Genomic DNA, 22,598 nt, shown 5'->3' on the forward strand with positions numbered 1-22,598 from the left:
AGATAACATGATATTATGCAATAAAAGTAATAACGAACGATGATACATGTGTGTGTTGTGGCCAAAGCAACCTCATTTCGTTTTCGGATTAACGAACCTTCGGAATTACGAACCTCATTTTGTTTTCGGACTAACGAACCTTATTTTGTTTTCGCATTAACGAACCTTCGGAATTACGAACCTTCGGAAATACAAACCTTCGGAAATATAAACCTTCGGAATAACCAAAACCTTCGGAAAAACGAAGCTTCGGAATTACGAATGTATGCGTGACTTCCATGCCAATGCAGCTGAATATTATATCCATACACTGACTGTAGGGGATGATTATTTGGCTTATCACATTGAATCCGTCAATCGACAGGAAATATTCACAGAATCGTAGTTCTAATCCGACCTGTATCATGTGTATGGTTGTTCACATTGTCGTCTCAACTATCAAGTAAAAAAAATCTTCAGGGTTGCAACTGAAATATGAAACTGCAATAAGCTATAAAGATATCTTATCCCTTATAGGCTCATCAATCAACACTGTATAACCCATACGTGCATGTATCCTGATCTAAGGATTGTGGCAGGCACATTCATCCCCCCCCTCGGTTCCCGAGCCGTTATCCTATATAGGGATCTTTCTCTCTCCTTTCTCTATCCTCCCTCCCCCTTCCCCCTCTTTCTCTCTCTCCCTCTCTGAATTTGTCTAAAAATCTTGTCTTATTTCATGTTTCGGGGTGAGGACTGTTTCTCCAGAATCTACACAATCAATATTAATCTCTTTCCTATCCTATTCGTGTGTCTTATTCACCCTTTTATTCATTTATTGATAAATTCTCATATTTTCTTCCCAGGATGTTGTTTTTTAATCCCTGAAAGATTGGTCTACCCTGTAGCATTGCCAGTGGCGCATAAATGAGCCAATTATTATTTTTTTTTTGATTGCTTGAGGTGTCAGACATGGAAGCAAATTTCTATTACAAAAAAAAACTGTCAGCCAAGCAAGCGAGCCAATAATGGCAAATTTTAATACAGAATTCTAATTATTTTGACATCAGAAACTTATTTCACCCTAATTCCTCTTCTTTTATTGCATTTTCTCAATTTTTTTCTTTCCTGTGGTCATAAATTGTTGGTCCATGATCTCAACCTCCAATCTGTATAGGCAGTGGTGTACCTAGGATTTTCCAAAGGGGGACATTCGTCCGCAAAAAAAGGGGTCTTCAACCACAAGTAAAGGACATTTCGCACCAGAAAAAATGACAAGCTAAAAAAAGTGTCTTCAAGTTCTCAAAGGAGAGGGCCACTTGTGGCTCGTCAGGGATCGGTTTTGACTCATCATCAGGGGGGGGGGTACGTCCCTTGCATGAGGGGCAGTCTGCACCCCTCCTTAGGTACGCTAGTATAGGATGTCGCCAGTGACCACATCCCTTGATTTTGATCATTATTTTTCGCAATCTTCATTTTTAAGGACAAGTCCATACCCAACAAAAGTTTATTTGAATAATAGAAAAATCCGACAAGCATATACCACTGAAAATTTCATCAAAATGGGATGTAAAATAAAAAGTTATATTATTAAGTTTCGCTTAATTTCAAAAAATAGTTATATGCACATCCCTGTCGGTATGCAAATGGGGGAACTGATATCACTCACTCACTATTTCTTTTGTATTTTATTATATGAAATGTGAAATGTTCTTATTTTCTCCTTATTGTCTTGTGAAACAATTCCTCCCTGAACATGTGGAATTACATTGTTTAATATTTTATGGTTCAGTCATATGTAAAGCTTGAAATATTCAAACAATAAAAACCAAAAGAAATAGCGAGTGGTGGACATCATCGATTCTCTCATTTGCATAATGTGCATATAACTGTTTTGTGAAAAATAAGCGAAACTTTAAAATGTCATAACTTTATACTTTACATCCGAATTTTTAAGAAATTTTCAACATTATGCTCGTCTGATTTTTCTCCAGTGATTTAAATCAAGATTTTCTGAGATGGACTTGACCAGTTCCAAATCCGTTACCGGGAATGATACCTGTTTCCTCATCCGTCAAGCTCAACTGTTTAAATTTCCGGAACTACATACCAGCAGCCCGGATCCTCAATCGTCCTCATTATTTTATACGTAGGCCTATCTCCCGAAAAATACCTGCTTGGGAAGGGGCCGCCGCCGGGCCAGCAAGGGGGTAATCGTACAGCAATTAAAATCCACCAAGAGAAAAAAAAACAAGCACATAGTCAAACTGACAAACATAGATACACCAGTCCTTTCCGTGCGATCGAGCGCAGCGAGCCATGTAAAATCAGATGCATTTTTCAAAAGAACTTGACCATTATATATTAAGAAAACTAAGTTTCCTGCGCATGTTTCTAATACCATTTTGCCAGATTATCTAGTTCTGCAGAAGGAACAGCTGCGGAACAGCTGCTAATTCTTTTTACTCTACATTCGAGAGTCGCAGGGAGGCCTGGAAAATAATCACTATCTCAGGCCCGTAACGGTAGCTGGGGGCGGGGGTCTACAGAACCCCGACCAGCGTTTAATCAAAGCAACAAAAAAAAATTAGGTTAATAGAATAAAATATTTGAAAAAAAATGCTTCCGTATCGCGCTCACATTCGTGTCAATTAATATTCATGATGACAACAGGTGAATAGAATGTAAAAATGTTAGGTTTCAATCGTCCCCCCCCCAAAAAAAAAGTAAAACCAGCTCGCGCTTCGCTCTCGAATCATTAACGGTAGCTACAACGCCCTCTTAGCAGTCACCAGTGCTTAATGGAACAGAATAATTAAACAAACATCAATGAAAGTATTTGTCCGATTTTTCTCAAACTTTCTTTGTTTTTTATTCTTTGATTTTTCTGTTTCCACACAAGCCCACTTGTTCCAAACGCTTAATTCCCCTATAAAGCAGTTCTGGCGGGTATAATCTCGAGAGATTGTAAAGCGTCATCATGTTACTACTTAACAGGTTCAACTTATTTTTGTTTATACGATAGCTCGTTCTTTATTCAAAAATGTGCTGAAACTGATCAGTTTTTATAATGTCAACAATTTCCACCTAGCACCGAGAAACCCTCCATTTGTTTAGTTGGATTTCCATCCTGATCATGGTTCTGCTTAGAATGCCATTTTTTCAACTCAGAATGTCAAAAATTTATCTCGCGCTTCGCGCTCGCATTGTTTGGTTGAAGAGATACATATTGATCAGGGTTTTTTTATTGATAAAAGGTTCAATTATTTTTTGGTGTGAATGAAGGAAATATCCAACAAATCGAGCTCGCATTTGCAATATTTTATTTATTCATGATGGGCGGCCCTGACAATTAAAGAGAAGAATCTCCAATTATTATCTAATAATTAAGGGATTTGTATATAAATGGTATAATTTACTCGTAATTTTTTTTATCTGATTCCGTAATTCTTTATACAATTCCCAATGTGTATCCCGCGGGTCCACGCCTGATTTCTTTTTTGGGGGTGTGAAAGCTCTACTCAGGCGCGTACGCAAGGGGGGGTTAGGGGGTTCAAACCCCCCCCCCTTTTCGTTTCCTTTTTTTTTTTTTTTTTTTGCTTGTCTCCCCAGAGGTCGGTCTGGTCAAGGAGTTATCGGGCAAGCGCCTGATAACTCCTTGGTCTGGTTACGGACAGTTCCCCTACCCAATAATGTATATGACAGCAATATAATGAACAGAATCTCATGTTTCCGACGAAAAACACAGAAAAAATTTCCGCTCGCTTCGCTCGCTCCATTTTATTATATCTTTTATTTCCGCATGTCGCCGACATGATCACGGTATCGCCATTAACAAGGCCATACATGATTATCATGATGTATACTTATGAATACAAGTGAACCAAGACAAAGACATACGTTTTCTTACAAAATATGTTTTACCAATATGAAAACCAAAATGACGGAAAACGCTAAAATGTCGGTTAGCTCGCTCCGCTCGCTCGTAATAATTTATGAAATTCCATAAGTATCTAGTCTCCTGTTCAAGGCCGTATTATGAGTGTTACGAATAGAAGGACATGTAGCATCGACTAATACTTGATTTACTAACAATTAAACTATTGACAAGAAATGTATGTTTTGACGGGAAAACGCGAAAATTTCGGCTCGCTCACTCCTCTCGCTCGTAATCATTTATGAAATTTCTTAAGTTTCTAGTCTCTTGATCAAGGCCATATCATGAGACTTACGAGCAGAAGGACATGTATCATCAACTAATATGTAATCATTACCAACAAGCTATTGAGAAGAATTGTATGTTTTGACGGAAACATTTCGGCTCGCTCGCTCCACTCGCTCGTAATTATTCATGACATTTCTCAAGTTTTCTAGTGTTCTGATCAAGGCCATATCATGAGTGCTACGATCCGAAGGACATGTAGCATCGACTATGATACCAACAAACTATTGACAAAAAGGTTATGTTTTCAACGCAAAAACGAGAACATTTCTGCTCGCTCGCGGGTCATGACCGCACTGTTACATCCCCACTTAAATGTTATTGTCTTATTTGCAGCGCTGAAAAAAAGAAAAAAAATCATCACCTCCCCCCCCCCCCGCTCATCACTTTTTAGAGACTGGGCGGGAGATTTAAAAAAAAAATCAGCTCGAACCCCCCCCCCCCTCCCCCCTCCCTTTCAAATATCCTGCGTACGCGCCTGGCTCTACTCATGGCGGGCGGTATTCTGAAAGCTCCATCTCGGAGGCCGGCCGGCGTTGTTTGGCACGATCCACATTTTTTTGAAGGAGTTACGTGATTTAAGGCATCAAACAAGTAATGAAACCTTTCCCATGTCTCATCTATATCGGTTTCATCGAGAAACAATTTCCAAGGGCATGGGCGGAAATCCCAGGGGGACACAATATCAAACGTCCCCCTACTATTTTGGGTCTTTGGTGATGCTAAGAAATATATCACTCAAGTTCCGAATAAAACGTGCGTTTTGGGGACGAGATGACCTTTTTTTACAGTGTCAATTTTTCCAGACCCTTGTCCCTCTTACCTTTGGGAGAGATTTCCGCCCCTGCCCAAGGGGCGTAATGACTTGTGAATGTCCAACATGTTTTATCATAACGTAAGAAATTCTCTTATAATAAATTTTAGGAGATCGAAACTTCTTCACTGTAATTATACCTTAATCTTTATTTCAAAGGAAACTGCGTTGTTATGATCACTGCTATATATAACCTGAATCACTTTGATTTTATTTCTCATAAATATTATTTCATATCTATCTGAAAGAGCGAAATTAAGTCAATAATAAATATCAAAAATTGATAATGATCATCTCCAGGTTCCATCCATGTTTAGTCGATCAACTGCAGAGCTAGCTAGAGGGCAGCAAACTTCAAATTCCTTATCAAAAAATTTCCTCCACAGAATTTGTGGAGCGTTCGTAGCAACGAATGCCGCAAATATTATTCAAGGTAATTGGATCTTATCATGTAATTTGTAACAGTTATATTTTGAAATGTTGTCTGTTTTTACATCTCACATTATATGTGTAAACTTTTAAGGTTTCTGGTTGTAATAGTGACAGGTTGTGCAGCTATATAGTTTCTACTTTTCATAGTTTGAGCTCAATTCAGTCCCACATATTGAATGTAATGTACCGGTAAGTCAGACGTAGTCGGACGAATGTCGACTCGGTCTCGGACTTGTAGACAGGAATAACCGTCGTTTCTGGGGATTTATTTAACAATTTCTGACATTTTACTATAATCCCCGTTCACTGACGGTAGTGTGTGTTAGTGCGAACCTGCATGTGTAATCAGGTCGGAAATAGTCGAGGTCCGAGGACGTTTTTTTTTTCCAGATTTGTATTTTTAAGAATTCTAATTCTAAATGACATTAATTTAAGTTGAACGAAGGCCCACTATTTTTGTTAAACTCTAATTGTTAGACTCTCATTGTCGCCATAATGATTGTTTTTGTCAAATTTCTGTGTGAGCTCTATATATCGCAGTGACGCGGTGGGTTCAGGGGATACAGTCATCATGTACATAACAATATGTGCTCGGCTGCGCGACCTGCCGAGGATCTCTCGTTCTTTTGAAACCTGATAATAATATGTTTACATTGTCTAGTGCACTTGATTGGTGTCAGCACTTGACAGGTGAATGAACTTTACTAGATTTCTTGTGTTGAGGAATCTTTAAAAACTGAGAATGAGACAGTCTCTGTAAGCTGGGATGATCCCAATTTTCTGACCAGCGCCTCTACTGAAATTACTAGACTCTATTTGCTGAAATCGTTTGTCTTTTTTTACGATATCAGCTTTTAATTGGACCCCACTGCGCACATGAAATATTTTGGCGACTTGAAAAAGGTAGCTTATTACCCAACGTGATGTCGATGGAAAAAGTTGAGAAAGCAAAATCACAATGAGCTATTTATTTTGAGAATATGCTTTGAAAATGTGTTTTTGACAATTTTTCATCATCTTTCTATTGAAGTTCCCTTTGGAAGGATGTTGCAAAGTTTTGAGCATATGAAATTGTTTTCTGCGCGTGTTTGGTAATACAAGGCCAGTCGGTAATACTTCACCACCAGTAATTGTTCACAAATTTAATTACAAGTCGTCCAATCACATTTCAAGGTCATTACGCCCACCGCTTTTCACTGTTTTCTAAAAAATGTAATTCCAGTCAATTTTCCTTAGCAAAATAATAGAATTTTAGGTCGGAATTATTACTTGCATGTTCTCCTTTGGCAGACAAATTCTGCCTTGTACTGTGAGCTGAAATTATCGAACAAATTTCTCTCTCTTTTTTGTATGGAAGACGCTACCAAAATTTTCTTTTCACTTTGTCTCGTACTGGTTATACATTTTTAGGGGGGTCATTGATCATTTGGAGTCGAAAATAAGAGTCATAAGGAATTTTTAGAAGTCAGAGTCATGGATTCTACCCTTGATTTTATCCCTGAATGTATTTTTTCATCAGTAACCTGGCTCTACTGTGTGTGTGCAGTGCAGTAGAATGTATTGTTCACTAGCTTGTTCACTGCAACCACCCTGCCTATGGTGAATCTACATGTAGATCTATGCATCACACAACACACTGTAACAAATTCTTTTAAATATCACTTTTGTATCAAACAAAAAATGCTTATTTCCATACTACAGTTGTGATTTTTTTTTTCATATGTAACTTGGGGATCAATTTTTTCATTCACCAGAGTGCTCAAAAACTTAAAATTTTGAGCATATTTTTGTGTAGGCGCTCTATTGGTGGAAAGTAAAATTGCCAGCAGTCATTTAAAAATGTCTATATTTCTATATATGAATTCATATATGAGATCATTGGAATATGTTTTCTATTTCAATTTTTTTGTCTTGCCTGTACTATCATGTTTAATGGGTTTCTCATAGTTACCCTGTTCATCTAATGCTACTTTTATGCATGATTTCCCCCTTCCAGGACATTTAATGGAAAGAATTCATAGAATTTTGATGAGGAGATTTCCATAGAGATTAATCCTTCAAGATGATGGAACTAAGTTTAAACCGAGTGGATTATCTCCAGGTGAGTAGTTGTCATCTCAGCCCTCTTTTATTTGAACATGGGAGTATTTCCATGGAACAAATAGACAGTGATTTTCACTGACAAATGTTATAAGCTTCTGAAATCCTTGCATCTGATTGGCTCAGAACAAATTCAATTTAGTCGGTGAAAACCAACTATATGCTTCGTGAATAACTCTCTGAATGTTGTTTAGGTTTATCTATGGGTAGCTAAAATGTAACAAAAAATTCATTTGTAGATGGTAAATAACACTCAAACTACTGAAACCTATCTTGGAATTTTAACTCCTCTAGTTTTCTTCACATTGTATCTTTGGTGTAGTTCTTGTTTTAGCCTTTTTTTTTCCTTTTTTTTGCCCTCAGGGCATAAAAGTTATTTTTTCCCCGTTGGTCTCACTTTTGGGTTTCATGTGAATGTTGAAGGTGTTTTAATTGATTAGTTTAATGTTCAATATTTTTGTGATTTATAATATGGTTATTTTGTATACAAAGACATTTATTGGTCTTTGGACCATCTTTCTTTTGTTTGTTTTATAGCTTCATGAAAATAAAATCCAATATATTTTATGTTGTATAAGATATGACATGCTTTACTCTTTTGTACATCTATTTGTTTTGAGGAAAAAAAAGAAGACTTCCCTTCTGATCTTTGAGGTAACATGAACAATCCTTGCTTTGTGTGAGTGAGTGGAAATTAATCCACAGACACAATACAAGGAATATTTTTGTTTTACAACGCCACAGCACTCATGCTAGCATCAATTAAAGATAAAATGAATTTTTATGACTGTATAGTCTATAGATAATAAATACAACTGCACAAAAATGTTTCTGTGGCGTGCAAAAGGTTAAATAATCAAAAAAATAATGGCAAGATAAGGTTAGAATTTTTTTTATGTGGAATCTGTTTGATTTGCCAGGTTGGAGTGACATGCCCTCGTACTATGAGATTGTTACCAGAGAAGAAAGCCAAAGCTCCTCAGAAGGTGGCGGTAGCTGATCAGTCAGGAATTATTCAATGTTTTAATATAAAAAAAGGAGAGGCAGCGGTGAGATATTTCACACTTTTATTTTCAATATTTTATTATTTAATGGTAATATAATGATATGTATCATAATTCATAAAGAACTAAGTGCAATAATTTAAGACTCATTTTCTCAGTAGGTCACCCCTTCACTCTCATAACTTGTTTTCTAATAATCAGATTTTTACTCATAGTGTGTTTTGGGTTTATAAACTGAGGAGTGTTTCAACAACATTTTCGTCCGACAAGTCAGATCTGACTTCTTTCCTTCATTTTGATTGGCTGAGGTACTCAGTTCCTACGGTAACTGTCAGATAAAACGTCCCAACAAGTCCTTTCATGAAACACTTCCCTGTATTTTCATTGATGAGTGTAAATCATAATGAATTTTAATATTGGTCAATTATTAAATTGCAAGATTCATACATGATTATTGGACATAAAACTGGCATCCAATCTATTGAAAATTTTCTTGCAATACAGCTTAAATATTTATAGACTCATGGATATTGCTCCATGGGTCAGGCCCTGGTACTACCCATGTTTTCAAGAAAACGTTGGCCGAGAACAAAAAACGTTTATGGAGAACTTTCCTAATGATGCTTGTACCATGATATAAGCCCTGTATTTTGTCGCTAATAGTTCAGAAACCTCGGGAGCATTCCATGAAACAAATTTTAGTGACTATCTGTTATAAGCTAGTGAAAACCTTGCATCTTATTGGTTCAGAGCAAGATAAAACACCAGTGAAATAGCTACAGTGGTTGGCATTGGACGGCCCAACCGGCAAAGAAAATTTCTGACCACAACTCATTAGAAAAAACACTGCTTCAGTCTACCACTAATTTTGAATGAAAAGTGTTTCAAACATAACTCCTTGCAAAGAAGAATTGCACTTGCAATAATTCAATCTGTTTATCTTTTAATAACCTATAATAAACATTCTAATATTTGATTAATATTGGTTTATTTTTACAAATTTGCTAATGTCTGGTTGTCATTACATGATGCTCATTCACTTTTGGCTTTAAGACCACTAACCCGATCTAAAAGTTGCTGTGAAATTGGGAGCACATTTCAAAAGCCTCTAGCTAGAACACTGACACTCAATATCTTTTTTATTTTCATATTATGCTCCCTGTTTCATGGAGTTTGTTTCAATGAAAAATTATTATTTAATGATTTCATGATAAGTACTGCAGAGAAATTCTTGATATTTTTTGCTGAAAAAATTAAGTCTTTTTGCTGAAAAATTAAGTAAGTTTGTTTCCAATTGGTGATTCCAATGTTCTTCAGCAAAAACCGGCTGATTTTAGGTGCATTAAAAAAAAAACTGCTTTTCTGTTTTTCATAATTTCTTGAAATACATGTAGTTTCATCTAGTATCCAAATTACAACCATGTGTCCATTTTATAAAACATGTTATAATAACAATTTTGCTATAACAGTTAAAAGCTACTGAAGTCCTTCAATCTGATTGGCTGATAATAAATTTGTTATTATGAAAAGTCTTTTTGAGATGAGATCCCAAACTGAATTGTATGTTGTACACAGAGCGCCTTCAAGACGTTACCAGGTCCCAAGATATCGCGATTAGAGCTGGGTGGAACCCTTGGGTCTCTGGCAGATAAGATCTTTGTCGCTTGTGGGTCCGAGGTCAAAGGTTTCACCAAGAAGGGCAAACAATTCCTGGGTTTCGATACAAATCTGACTGAGAGCATCAAAACTATGTAAGTATTATAGTCTGTGTAGGCATGTGTGGAGCATTGAGGCCCAGTGGATTAGTCTTCTGACTTTGAAACAGAGGTTCATGGGTTGAAATCCCAGCCATGGTGTAATTTCCTTCAGCAAGAAATTTATCCACATTGTGCTGCACTCAACCCAGGTGATGTGAATGGGTACCCAACAGGAAAATTCATTGAATGCACTGAGCGCTGAAAGGCAGCTCGAGCTAAAGCCGGAGTAATAATAATAATACACAGTGCGCCTCGGAATAGATTATTTCTCGATAGATGGCACTGTATAAATGCCTATTATTATTGTTACGCACTGTATTAAAAGTATGCGATGTGTCTTTGTACAGTAATCTTGCTGTACAAGTGCCATGCATATTAGCTTTCTTATATCCCCCATTGTTCTGTCTTTGAAGAAATGTGAGAATTTGTAAATGAAAAATTGCTTCCAGGTTCTTCACCAGGAAATACACTGCTCTGTCCTTTGACAAAGTTCCTTGATGTCAATATTCCATATGCATGTGACAAGAATATGAATATACTTCTCTATAAAAGCAAGAAAGCTATGTGATCTAGATTGATTGTAATGTTGTTCATATCTATTCTATTATTTGTATTTACCATGAAAATGAAAAGGCTGTAAGTTACATGTAGAATTTACAAATAATAGCATTTGTTTTAAAGAGAATTCATAATATATATAAATTCTATAAAGCTTTGTAAGAGATTCAAAACAATGACCATGATGTGATTTGTGAGACGTACATGTATTGTGCTTGACTTGGAAGAAATAAGCATATACTTTTGGTGACTATTGATACAACTACATGATGATAACTTTAACAAACTCATAATGAAGAGGTAAATGAAGCAATCATTCACTTACAAATGTAGATTTTCAAATACTTGACTTTAAAAGGGGGTATTTCTATTGTTCCTTCCTGTTGAATTAAAAATTAGAAAGATGTGAAACAAGTAATCATTCTCTTCTATATTACCTTCACTGATTAGGGAGTGCTTCTATTTTTCCTTCTTGTTGTCAGGTGGGTGTGTGGCAGCCATCTTTTCATCGGTGGTAACTACATCTTCAACCACTATCTAGATTGCAAGGATGAGAATTACTATCTCTGCAGTGATCGCATCAATGACCTCTTGTGTTTACCGATGACCCGGGTCAAAGAGGTCACACCAGTGTTGGCCTGTCAAGACCGAGTGTTGCGGGTAATTGAAGGATCTAGTCTACTCTATGAGGTAGAAGTGGCCGGTCCTCCGCAGTCCCTCAGCATCTTTGCAGATGAAGGAGGTAGGTGTATGGACTTTAGTTTTGGGTCTGAGATGTTAAAGGCCGAGACTGAGACAATGATCTCTGAGACCGAGGCCAAGGCAAAGACATAGACAGTGATCCCTGGACACTATTTTCTACACTCAGCTGAAACCATGACAAGACACAGGACTAGAGAAAAAATACACGGGGATTGAGGGGCGATTTTGCCCTGAAATGCTCAAAAGAATCCTGGAAAATCCCTATACTCTGTAATGTCAAAATTGACCTAATACTGCAGATTATGGCAGTGTTTTGTATAAAGAGGCCCCAAAAATGAAAGTAAAAAAAATATATACCTGCGCAAAACACACAATTGGTCTTGAAACATTTCACAGATATCCATTTCTGACTAATAGAAGTCAAGCAGCAAAATTAATTCGTCAAATTTGAGGGTTTTTTGTTTAGTGTCATATTGCTGTCTCAGCCTCTGGTACGCAAGATCTTTCTTTCGGGACAGTGTCAGGACGATACTTTGCCATCCAAGACCGAGAAGAGACATGAGACACAGAATCACAGTCTCAAGATGTGTCTCAAGATGCCCAACACTGATGGACAGTTTCCAGGATGCCCCGAAAGGGTGGCCATAACTATTTGCATATTTTGTTCTCATTAGCTCACACCACTGGACATTTTGTTGTTTACTCTAGATAAAAATTTGGTAATTACACTACATATTGTTTTTGTCTTTTGTTTGATTTTTTATTTATCAGGTGAAGATGGTGAAGATGTCCTGTATGGAACATCAGATGGTAAAGTCGGTTTGGTTCAGTTAAACAGGTTAGTTTAAACAAAATGAATCGAAGTTAGTACATTCACTCCTTGTGTTCATACCATCTTGGCTGTACTAATAACTGTTTTGTAAAAAAAATGATAAAAATCAAAACAATCTATTATAGCTAACTTTCATGACATTTTTAGTGTTATGCTTGTTTAATTTGTTTTCTCTATTTATGGTGGACTTTTCCTTATAAATACAAGTTGGAAACATTACAATTTGCTTTATCCACATTCCATTTTCATAAAGTTAGAAAAATAGATGAAAATATGTGTTGCTAATATTATATCCCATTTTGATGACATCAACTTAAAATCAAATAAAAACAAATCAGAGGGTTCCCTATGTGTCTGTGATTAAACTTTAGAAGAAATTAGGCAAAGATTTGAATGTCCTGGATACTAAAATGTGATGTCTTATATTTTAAAGATTTTGTCATTGAACATTTAGCATATGTAACAACACTTCTGCTGTGACATGGCAATGTTTATTGTCAGGAATCCCAGCCCATCAGGGAAATCAGGGAAAATTATTTTACTTTTTTCCAGTTCGGGAAAAATCAGGGAATTTGATCAAAAATACCTCAAATGAGGGAAAAATCAGGGAATTTTGATCAGCTCAAAAGTCGAAAGCACGGTAGTCAGTCAGACTCTTGATATATTTTGTTGCATATCAAAACAACATCCATTGAATGAATGGTTATGGTGGTACTAATTAGTTTTACATCATTGATTTATACTGAACATACATGTAATTCACTGCAACAACTTAGAAAACGTGCAAAACTGGAAATGGGTTTAAATAATTATCAGGGAATTTTTAGACTTCATGTGGGAAAAATCAGGGAATTTAGTTCTCTTGAAAAGCTGGGAACCCTGATTGTGTATCAACCTTTATTCACTTTCTTCAATTCTTCTAGAATATCCCCCAGTCATAAATGGGAGATTCCAAATGAGAAACGCAACGGTGGAGTCCTGTGCATGGATAATTATGACATTACAGCTGATGGGATCTCGGATCTTTTATTAGGACGTGATGATGGGATGATAGAAGTCTATGGTTATAATGATGCTGATGAACCAATTCTTAGATACAGTACAGTAAGTAGTCTCGCTTGAAACATTGATACTGTTGAAATAGATGGCATAATTCTGTTAAGACATTGATTGCTGATTTTAGGATGTGACATACCATAATTTAGACATGTTAATAACATTTTAAAAATCAAGCTTACACAATAAAACCTTTCAAATCATGACACAGTTTATGATTACATGATTATTGTGACATATCACACGCAGAATATTGGATTAATGTAATGAAAATAATTGAATGACATACAAATATTTGTAGGGTAAGGCGGGGTAAGTTGTGACACTTTTGCGTTTTGCATGATAGAATTGATATGACTAATAATATTGTAGAAATAAGTACCTTGCCTTTAAATTTGATTCTTGGGAAATATTTTTCACCTGTATATAAATTTCTTCTCCCACACTGAAATTCATTTTGACCTTTGAAAAAAAACAATGTCAAATTGCTCAACTTGCCCCATCTGTGGGGTAAGTTGTGCCACCTTCTGGGGTAAGTTGAGCCACAAAAACTATGTACAAAATGTATGCGGGAAGAACCAGCATGTCAATTTTTTATTTAAAGTCTTTTCACTTGCTCAACTTGCCCCTATGCTCAACTTACCCCGCCTTCCCCTATATATGATAAATATATGTATATTGGTGAATGCGTCTTTACTGAAAGAATGCACTTATGAAGATATTTTCTCCTTTTTTTCAGACTTTATCTGAGAGTGTAAGCTCAATACAAGGAGGGGTGGTCAATTCTTCAGGGTTTGATGAAGTTGTAGCATGTACATATGCTGGTGAGTAACATATCCTAGTTTATTAGTTGATATAATTGAAAATGCTTAGTAATATGGAGGCATTTTTAAAGTTGGCTGTTCTTTAGAAATAAGACAAAATTTCTAAATTATTGTTATCAATGCTTCTTATAGTGTTACTGATAGCAATGAGGATGACTATGGTTACTATGATGGTGATTGTGGTGATAATAATGCTGATGCTGTTGTGACTGATGATGATGATGACGATGATGATATTGATGATGATGACGATGGTGATGAAGACAATGATGATCATGATGACATTGGTGACGATGATGTTCATGATATTGATGATGATGATGACGATGGTGATGAAGCAATGATCATGATGACGATGATGATGACATTAGTGATGATGATGATGACGATGATGTTCATGATAACGATGATGATGGTGGGAATGATGTTGGTGATGGTGATGATAATGACGATGATGAGGTTGATGGTAGTGGTGGTGGTGGTGATGATGTTGGGGATAGTGATGATGACAACGACGATTAGGATGGTGATAAGTGTGATGATGATGATGATGGTGGTGATGATGGTGATGGCGATGATGATGATAATGATGAAAAAAATTATTCTTTCTTTGCGCTCGTGGCTTTCAGATTTAACATTGCTAGTGATTTATAATTATTTCATTGGCATTATCATCATTGCACTAACTTTTGGCCTCATACAGTGTCATTCCTACATCCTACATTGTTACCGATATAGAATTGAAAAAGAAGCGCACAATTATTAAATGAATTTTTGAAAGTTATTTGTATGGAAGTCTGGAGTTAAACTTACCCATAGGTTTATTAGATTACCACCGATAGGAAATGTTATTGTTTTATTGTTAATCTGCATTTAGGATGGATACAGGGCCTAACCACTGAACCAAGTCACAAAGAAGCAGGTCCCGGTCAAAAGGTCCAAGTCTCGGATGAAACGCAAGGCAAAATTTCACATCTAAAGTAAGATTTCCTATAACATCTCAATAATCGTCTAATGCAATATATATTTTCAACATGTTGGTACATGTAGATTCAAACCTACTCTAAAATGTATCCTGGGATAGCCAGTCCTTAATTTTCTCTTTCAAAATGTGGATGATAACATGAGTTTATGCTGTACTTTTGTTTGCAATTACATTAGATATGATTGTCCAAGTAAATTGATTAATGTGAGCCATATTGGCTATGGAAATTCATAATGTATCCTTTATTTTTCAACAGGAAAGAGCGAAATTATTACATTACTAATCCAAAAATAATGAATGATAATATTTTCAAATAATTATTACAGAGATCAATGAAAAGTAAAAAAATAAGGGTCCAATGTACCAATAGGTTACCGTAATTGTTTTATGGAATGAGGGGGGGGGGGGGGGGCTGGTACATGTATTCCTTTCCAGCTCTGAATGTCAATTTCATTTCTGTATTCTCTCTTTCCAGATCGACAATCTGTCAATTTGAAAAAAAATACAATGCGTATCTGTTTTAGGTTCCCTGTGCCTTTATTATACTTTACTTAACTTCAATCCAGTGATGCTTATAGGACTATGCTTGTTAATCAATCCAAGGAAATAAACTGTATACTCCACACTATCAGTGTGGAGCAAAATATGGTCATATTTTGTTGTTATTATTGTTTTGCCAATAGGAGTGAGTTAGAATCACTTCAGAGTAAAGTAATGCAGGAGAGAGAGAAGTACCATTACCAAGCCATGAATACCAAGGCCATCTCTGCAGTCCCTCAGTTCAACATCAATGATCGGTTCTCACTGAATCGAGACGATGCTAGCTATACACTCAGCATCGAAGTCCAGGTCGCTATCGACAATGTCCTCCTTCAGAGCGATGTTCCGATTGATTTACTGGATACAGAGAAGAACACAGCTGTAGTCAGCTACAGTGCTTGTGATACAGAGGTAATCGTCTCAAAGTCTCAAATAATTATTACAATCAATTGCCGACATCCATGTTATGGTCGAGATCCTGATGGGTGTTTCATAAACCTGTTCATAAGTTAAGAGCGACTTTAAGAACGACTGATAAATCTTCCTTATGCGCTAAATAATCATCAAAGAAAATTTAATGGGGAATATCATTTACCACAAGAAAGGATCACCAGTCGTTCTTAAGTCACTCTTAATTTCCAAACAGCTTTATGAAACATACTCCAGATGATATGTAACATGTTATTGACCTTCCTGCGGTACCAACAATAGCGAATAAGGTATAAGTTACCTGTAGTCCCTAATATATTTTTCTCCAACAGAATGGAAACTTTTTACTAGCTACATACCGTTGCCAGGCCAACACGACAAGACTCGAGTTGAAGATTCGTAGCATAGAGGGTCAGTATGGGACGTTACAAGCGTACATCACACCTAGACTGCAGCCTAAGACCTGTCAACTCAGACAGTACCAAATCAAGCCACTCTCACTTCATCAACGTACGCATATGCTGGATGATTCTAGGTAAGGTATACCTCATGCAATCACAAAGAACCAGAGGCTCTTGTTGTTTCTTAAATATTTTCCCACTGTCATGACACAGTCTTAGGTCAGTGCCTATTGGAGTCACAACATTCAGTAGTAAACAGGTTGAGTGGGTAGGACAACATTTATAGGAAATAATTGGAGTATATGATAATATTTTTGCCCATTTATTTATCTATTCAAGCCTGTCTGGTCGTGATGGCAGCCTCTATGATATACAAGTGGTCCCCATCACATAAACAAGAAGAAAAGATCTAGGAGCTTTGATGTTATACCTAAAGTGACTGACCTTATTTTTTCCCCATTTCCATATATAAAACTTTTCAGAGAGAGAGGGAAATTATGTGGATTATGAAAACAATTTAGATTAATTTCATAAAGAGTTTACATATTTATTGTAAATTTTGCTGCTATTAATGACAATAGAGTAGTCTAAATTATTTTTGAAAATATTGAGAACATGACTAGAGTCAGATTATATTGATAATGTTATCATTTTCATACAGGCCAATGAATCAGTTAAAACTGACAGGTCAGTTTAGTCTTGCTGAGATTCATTCCTGGGTGTCCTACTGCTTACCTGAGATTCCTGAGAGAACACCTCCAGGAGACTCCATCAACTTTCATTTCCTCTCTACATTCCTTGATACACAGCTAGATTGTCTCTACAGGTAAGTACTCGAGTCTCTTATACGCCTTTCATAAACCAAATAATCTTGATAATAGCAACATAATTTGGTCCTAAAATCGGATGAGGACCAGAGTTATCCGCATTATTTCGATGCTGCAATTATCCGCATAATAGCAGCATCGGGACCAGATTCTGACTTTATGAACGCATTTCCAAAGTAATGCGGATAATTGCCATGGTGCGGTCACAAGGTCACCCTTTTGCAACGCAACCCCATTGGAGGGGGCTTGTGCAGTTGCCATGACAATTATGCGCCTTTTTCGGGTCGGGCACTCGTAAAAAAATAGTGTGGATTATTTTCGGAGTATGTGAATGCAATTTTTATTGAATTATCCGCAATACTCTTAGGTGGATAATTGGAGGATGGGTTTATGAAAGGGGAATTGTTTTCTGGCATGGCCCATCAGCCAAATGTGTTAGAAACTGCATTGCCATGTTAAAGGTATTGGGCAGGCATATTAATCTTCTTATGTGATTTGTCTAGTTCTAGCTACGTATTCAGAGATGCCAAGTTCAAAAAAATTTTATGCGTGAGATTTTCATGACTCGACATCTCTGTGCGCGCGCGGCCAGTACTTACACTCGTACGTTGCGAAAAGGCGCGCGCGCATGAGATATGGGCTTCAAAACCATGCGATGCACGCACGCGATTCATCGTATCACGTACCAGCTGTGCGCTGACTGCACTCTCAATTCGTCTCCCGTGCCGGGCTAGACGTAGTCCAGATTGGACCTTGTTTGGAAGTGCCCTTTCCCAAAAGCTAAAATAGAGGGCACATGTCTCCCAATCTCTAATCAGCACCAATCTACTCATCTTGAGTCAAGATGAGTAGATTGGTGCTGATTAGAGATTGGGAGACATGTGCCCTCTATTTTAGCTTTTGGGATAGGGCACTTCCAAACAACAAGGTCCAATCTGGACTAGGCTAGACGCGAAGGCGGTCGGCCAGTCGTATAATCTGGCGAATAATGCTACTTTTTCTCTTTTTCTGTCGGGTCCCGATGCGTGAGAAAAATGGGTGCCATGCGTGAGATCGTGAGACGGACCCTGAATGCGTGAGTCTCACGCACAAAGCGTGAGACTTGGTAGCTCTGCGTATTTCGGTTTTAAAGAATAAGCTGAAGAACCATGAATATTACTGCATGCATGATTCAAAGGGTGTGTTTCTACTATGTCCAGCTTTCTAGCATTAAGATATTGCATTGGATCCCAAAATTTCAAATAAGAATAGATGAATTCCTCAAATACACAATGAATTGAAAGGCACTAAATTAAATATTATTATCACAAGTGAAAATTGTTATATTTTTTACAATTTCTTCAGAATTATGAGGAGTTGAGACACGATTACATGTAGTTTTTAGAATACTAAATGCATATGGTCTATGAAGAGGAGAAAGAGAGTTAAATTTGACATGTGCCATTTTTTTTCTTTCAAATCTTGAAGGAAGGGGGAAGGCATCTTTCGTTCAGACAATATCTCAACCATCTCAATCTTAAAGGATGTCCTCACCAAGGAAGCCACTAAGAGAAAGATCAACCTCAATATATCTTATGACCTAGCTGATGAGTCTGTAGCTAATACTCTTAGACGTATTCATCCTAAGCTTGAGTACCAGCTGTTGCTTGCAAAGAAAGTCCAGCTTGTTGATGCTCTTAAGGTGAGTAAAACTTTGCATGGTTACATGGTTTATATTCTTCACTTGGTCTACATACTTGGTCTACTTAGTACCACATGGGCTACTCAAATTTGGTCTACTATCACTTTAGTCTAATTTCAGTTTGGTCTAGAAGCAGTTTGTCAACTTTTCAAATAGTCTGATACTACCTGGGCTAAGCCCATTGGTCCACTATTTTTTGTTTAATTTTGGTTTGGTCTGCAAGCATTTGTCTACTTCTCAAATAGTCTAATATCACATGTGCTAAGCCCATTGGTCCACTATCACTTTGGTCTAATTACTATTTGGTCTACACCACTATACTTGGTCTAATACCCACTTAGCCTGATTTTCATTTAGTCTAATAACCAATTTGTCTTATTTCCACTTCATGTATTATTATTTTGTACATTGAAAGTTGGTCCATAAACAGTTCTTCTTACCACGCAGACTAACTGGATATATAGCCTAACTGGGAATTAGTCCAAATGCTCTGTAGACATACTGTTTGTAGAAAAACTAGATTTGACCATTTGAGATGAGACCACATGGCAAATACGGGAAGATGATGGGGTGTAGGCTGATCAACAATTTATTGTTCAGACATCAAGCTATGAATTTCTTATTTGTACATTGTTAAACTGATTTTCAGTTTCAGTGACAAAATGAATGTTGATATGAAATCCACCAATTATGTCAGATTGTCTGCCTTGACTAAATATAAAGGTTTAATGGCCACTGTAATTTATACCAAAATTCACATTTTATTTCACAAGTTATAAATGTCAAAAGTGTGATGTACTAATGGGGCGTTGCAAGAAACTTACGATCAATGGCAAGTCTATTTTTGTTCCTGAAATCAAGCATATGCCGTGCAATTAATTGCAAATTTGCAATTTTTTGCTATTCTGCTCCATGAAAAAAGGAGTGTAATCTGATTTGCTAAAGTTAAAAGTGATCAATTAACTGTAAAATTGTAACAGAATATTTGCGATTGATTGCAAATATTTTCTTGCAACACCCCCTAAGACTAACAAAGGGCACACAAGTCTATTACATTCCCAATGTGTGGTTTTCCCCTTTTGAGATCCTGTGTTCCTTTGTAATGCATTTTAAAAAATAATTCCTTTTCACTCTTTGTGATATAGGAGCTACAGATCCATGAAGGAGATCTTGAGTTCATGTCTCCCGAATATCGTCAGATCCTGGAGGAGGCTGATACGCTCCAGCAGGAATATAAAAAACAACCATGTCACCTTGAAAGACTCTACGGTAGGTGACGCTCGTTTTATTGCAATTCTTCATTTTCACTGAACATACCCTAATGGTATACAAACAAATTCCTTAAAAGCTAGATTTTGTATCTTAGCCATAGCTTTCTTGTTGCATGTGCGGTTTATTTCAAATTATTATTTTTTTGGTGTGTTCTCTCTCATACACCATTTCAGGACAGAGGTTGGGCTTGGTATTCATTGTGTGCTAGAACTAAATTGAGTTCATTTCCCCCTTCAAAAGGAATTTCACTTATGCCATTGACATGATAATTATTCATCAATAATTTTTCTTTACAGGAATGATTACAGATCTCTTCATCGATAAGTTCAAGTTCAAGGGGTCAAATGTCAAGACGAAAGTGCCTCAGCTCTTGGAAGTCTTGGATAACTATGAGCTCGACAACCTGATAGGTTTCTTTGATTCAGGTGGAGTGTGAATGTTACACATTTACTTTTGTCAGTGATTTTCACTCACTAATATACTCTGAGCCAATCAGATGCAAGGATTTCAATAGCTTTAAACAGTTGTTAGTGAAAATCACTATTTGTTTCATGAAATGCTCTTCACGAGGGTATTTCATGAAAGAGCTTGTCAGTGATTTTTACCTACTAATTTGCTCTGAGACAATCAGATGCAAGTATTTCAGTAGCTTTAAACAGTTGTTAGTGAAACTGACTATTTGTTTCATGAAATGCTCTTCAAGAGCGTATTTCATGAAAGAGCTTGTCAGTGATTTTCACCCACTAATTTGCTCTGAGACAATCAGATGCAGGTATTTCAATAGCTTTAAACAGTTGTTGGTGAAACTGACTATTTGTTTCATGAAATGCTCTTCAAGAGCGTATTTCATGAAAGAGCTTGTCAGTGATTTTCACCCACTAATTTGCTCTGAGACAATCAGATGCAGGTATTTCAATAGCTTTAAACAGTTGTTAGTGAAAATCACTATTTGTTTCATGAAATGCTCTTCACAAGGGTATTTCACGAAAGAGCTTGTCAGTGATTTTCACCCACTAATTTGCTAAGAGCCAATCAGATGCAGGTATTTCAGTACCTTATAACAAATAGCCAGTGAAACTCACTTTTTGTTCATGAAATGTTCTCATGGTCCAACTTCATTTTGTCTACATTTAGTTTGCCTTCTCACCATATACATCTGTAGTCCAATTCTACTTCGCCTCATTGCCAGTTTGTCTAATATTCAGTTTTAATCTAAAAATGTCTGGATTATGTTTCATTGTTTCATGAAGCTGTTTGTAGAGTTTGTAGAGTTAAGAACAATTTTATGCCTAATTGTATCATTTCATTGGTGCCCATTCAGGAACATAGGGATATAATGAAAGGGTTACCGATTGTTTGTAAAATTATGTGCAACTTGCGAACAGCTTATGTGATATGGCCCTAGCTCAGTTTTCACTTCATACAAGGTGAGATAGCAATTATACTAAATATTAAATGAATTTGGATCAAATGACAATCAGCTTAAGTGGTCATTAGACCTGGTAATTATACCAAATGTCAATAAGAAGAAATGGAACATGGACCAAAAGAGTTTAGCTAAAATGAGGTTTGGTCTTTAAATTAGGTCAAGTGGTTTTAGACAAAGTGTGCATCAATCATGTTGCATTAATTCTAAATCTGTTCCATTCACATTGAGATTTTAAGCTTGTAAGTCAGTTTGATAGCAGAAGGAAATAAATAATTTCCTTCCTGTACATTTATTGGCTGCTTTCAGCGACTCGATCAGAGCTGATAGGAAGGGGTAAAGTGAAGTACAGTCAGCAAGGAATTACATGAGTTTTAATATGAGGTGGAAACTATTAACAATTAATAGTTGTGTCATTACAGTGCATACCAATAAAGGCTGAAGTGTATCACTTTCAAATGAATCGTAAAATTCTAGTGCTAATCTGGTATAGAGAGTTGCACATATCCACTCCATTTATTTATCAATGTATCACATCTGTGTCTTTGTAAATACATGTAGGTAAAAGGCTACAAGAAGAATGTGATGTTTGTGTAATTTGTACCCAACTTTTTTTCAAACAGACTACTTATCTTCAAAAAGATATGGGTCCTTGTCATATTAAGACTCATGATTTTATGCAAACATCTCTGGAAAAACTCTGCACATTCATATGAAAAAGTATTAAGTAACAAAGGGTAATTGGACCTGAAGATAT

At 36.5% G+C, this 22,598-nt stretch overlaps 1 protein-coding gene across 1 annotated transcript; it reads left to right on the forward strand.

Moving 5' to 3' along the window:
* The first annotated feature begins 5,353 nt into the window (after positions 1–5,353).
* On the forward strand, positions 5,354–21,061 carry LOC121409905 (Bardet-Biedl syndrome 7 protein homolog). The gene is made up of 15 exons (XM_041601690.1): positions 5,354–5,448; positions 7,444–7,548; positions 8,468–8,596; positions 10,127–10,302; positions 11,349–11,608; positions 12,340–12,406; positions 13,324–13,504; positions 14,196–14,280; positions 15,158–15,260; positions 15,949–16,216; positions 16,567–16,769; positions 17,297–17,461; positions 18,930–19,143; positions 20,289–20,412; positions 20,712–21,061. Exons 2-15 carry the CDS (start codon positions 7,510–7,512, stop codon positions 20,849–20,851), a joined length of 2,154 nt encoding a protein of 717 aa, XP_041457624.1. The 5' UTR covers positions 5,354–5,448; positions 7,444–7,509; the 3' UTR covers positions 20,852–21,061.
* The last annotated feature ends 1,537 nt before the right edge of the window (positions 21,062–22,598 follow it).

Source organism: Lytechinus variegatus, chromosome 1 (genome assembly GCF_018143015.1).
Source record: "Lytechinus variegatus isolate NC3 chromosome 1, Lvar_3.0, whole genome shotgun sequence".
NCBI classification, from domain to species: domain Eukaryota; kingdom Metazoa; phylum Echinodermata; class Echinoidea; order Temnopleuroida; family Toxopneustidae; genus Lytechinus; species Lytechinus variegatus.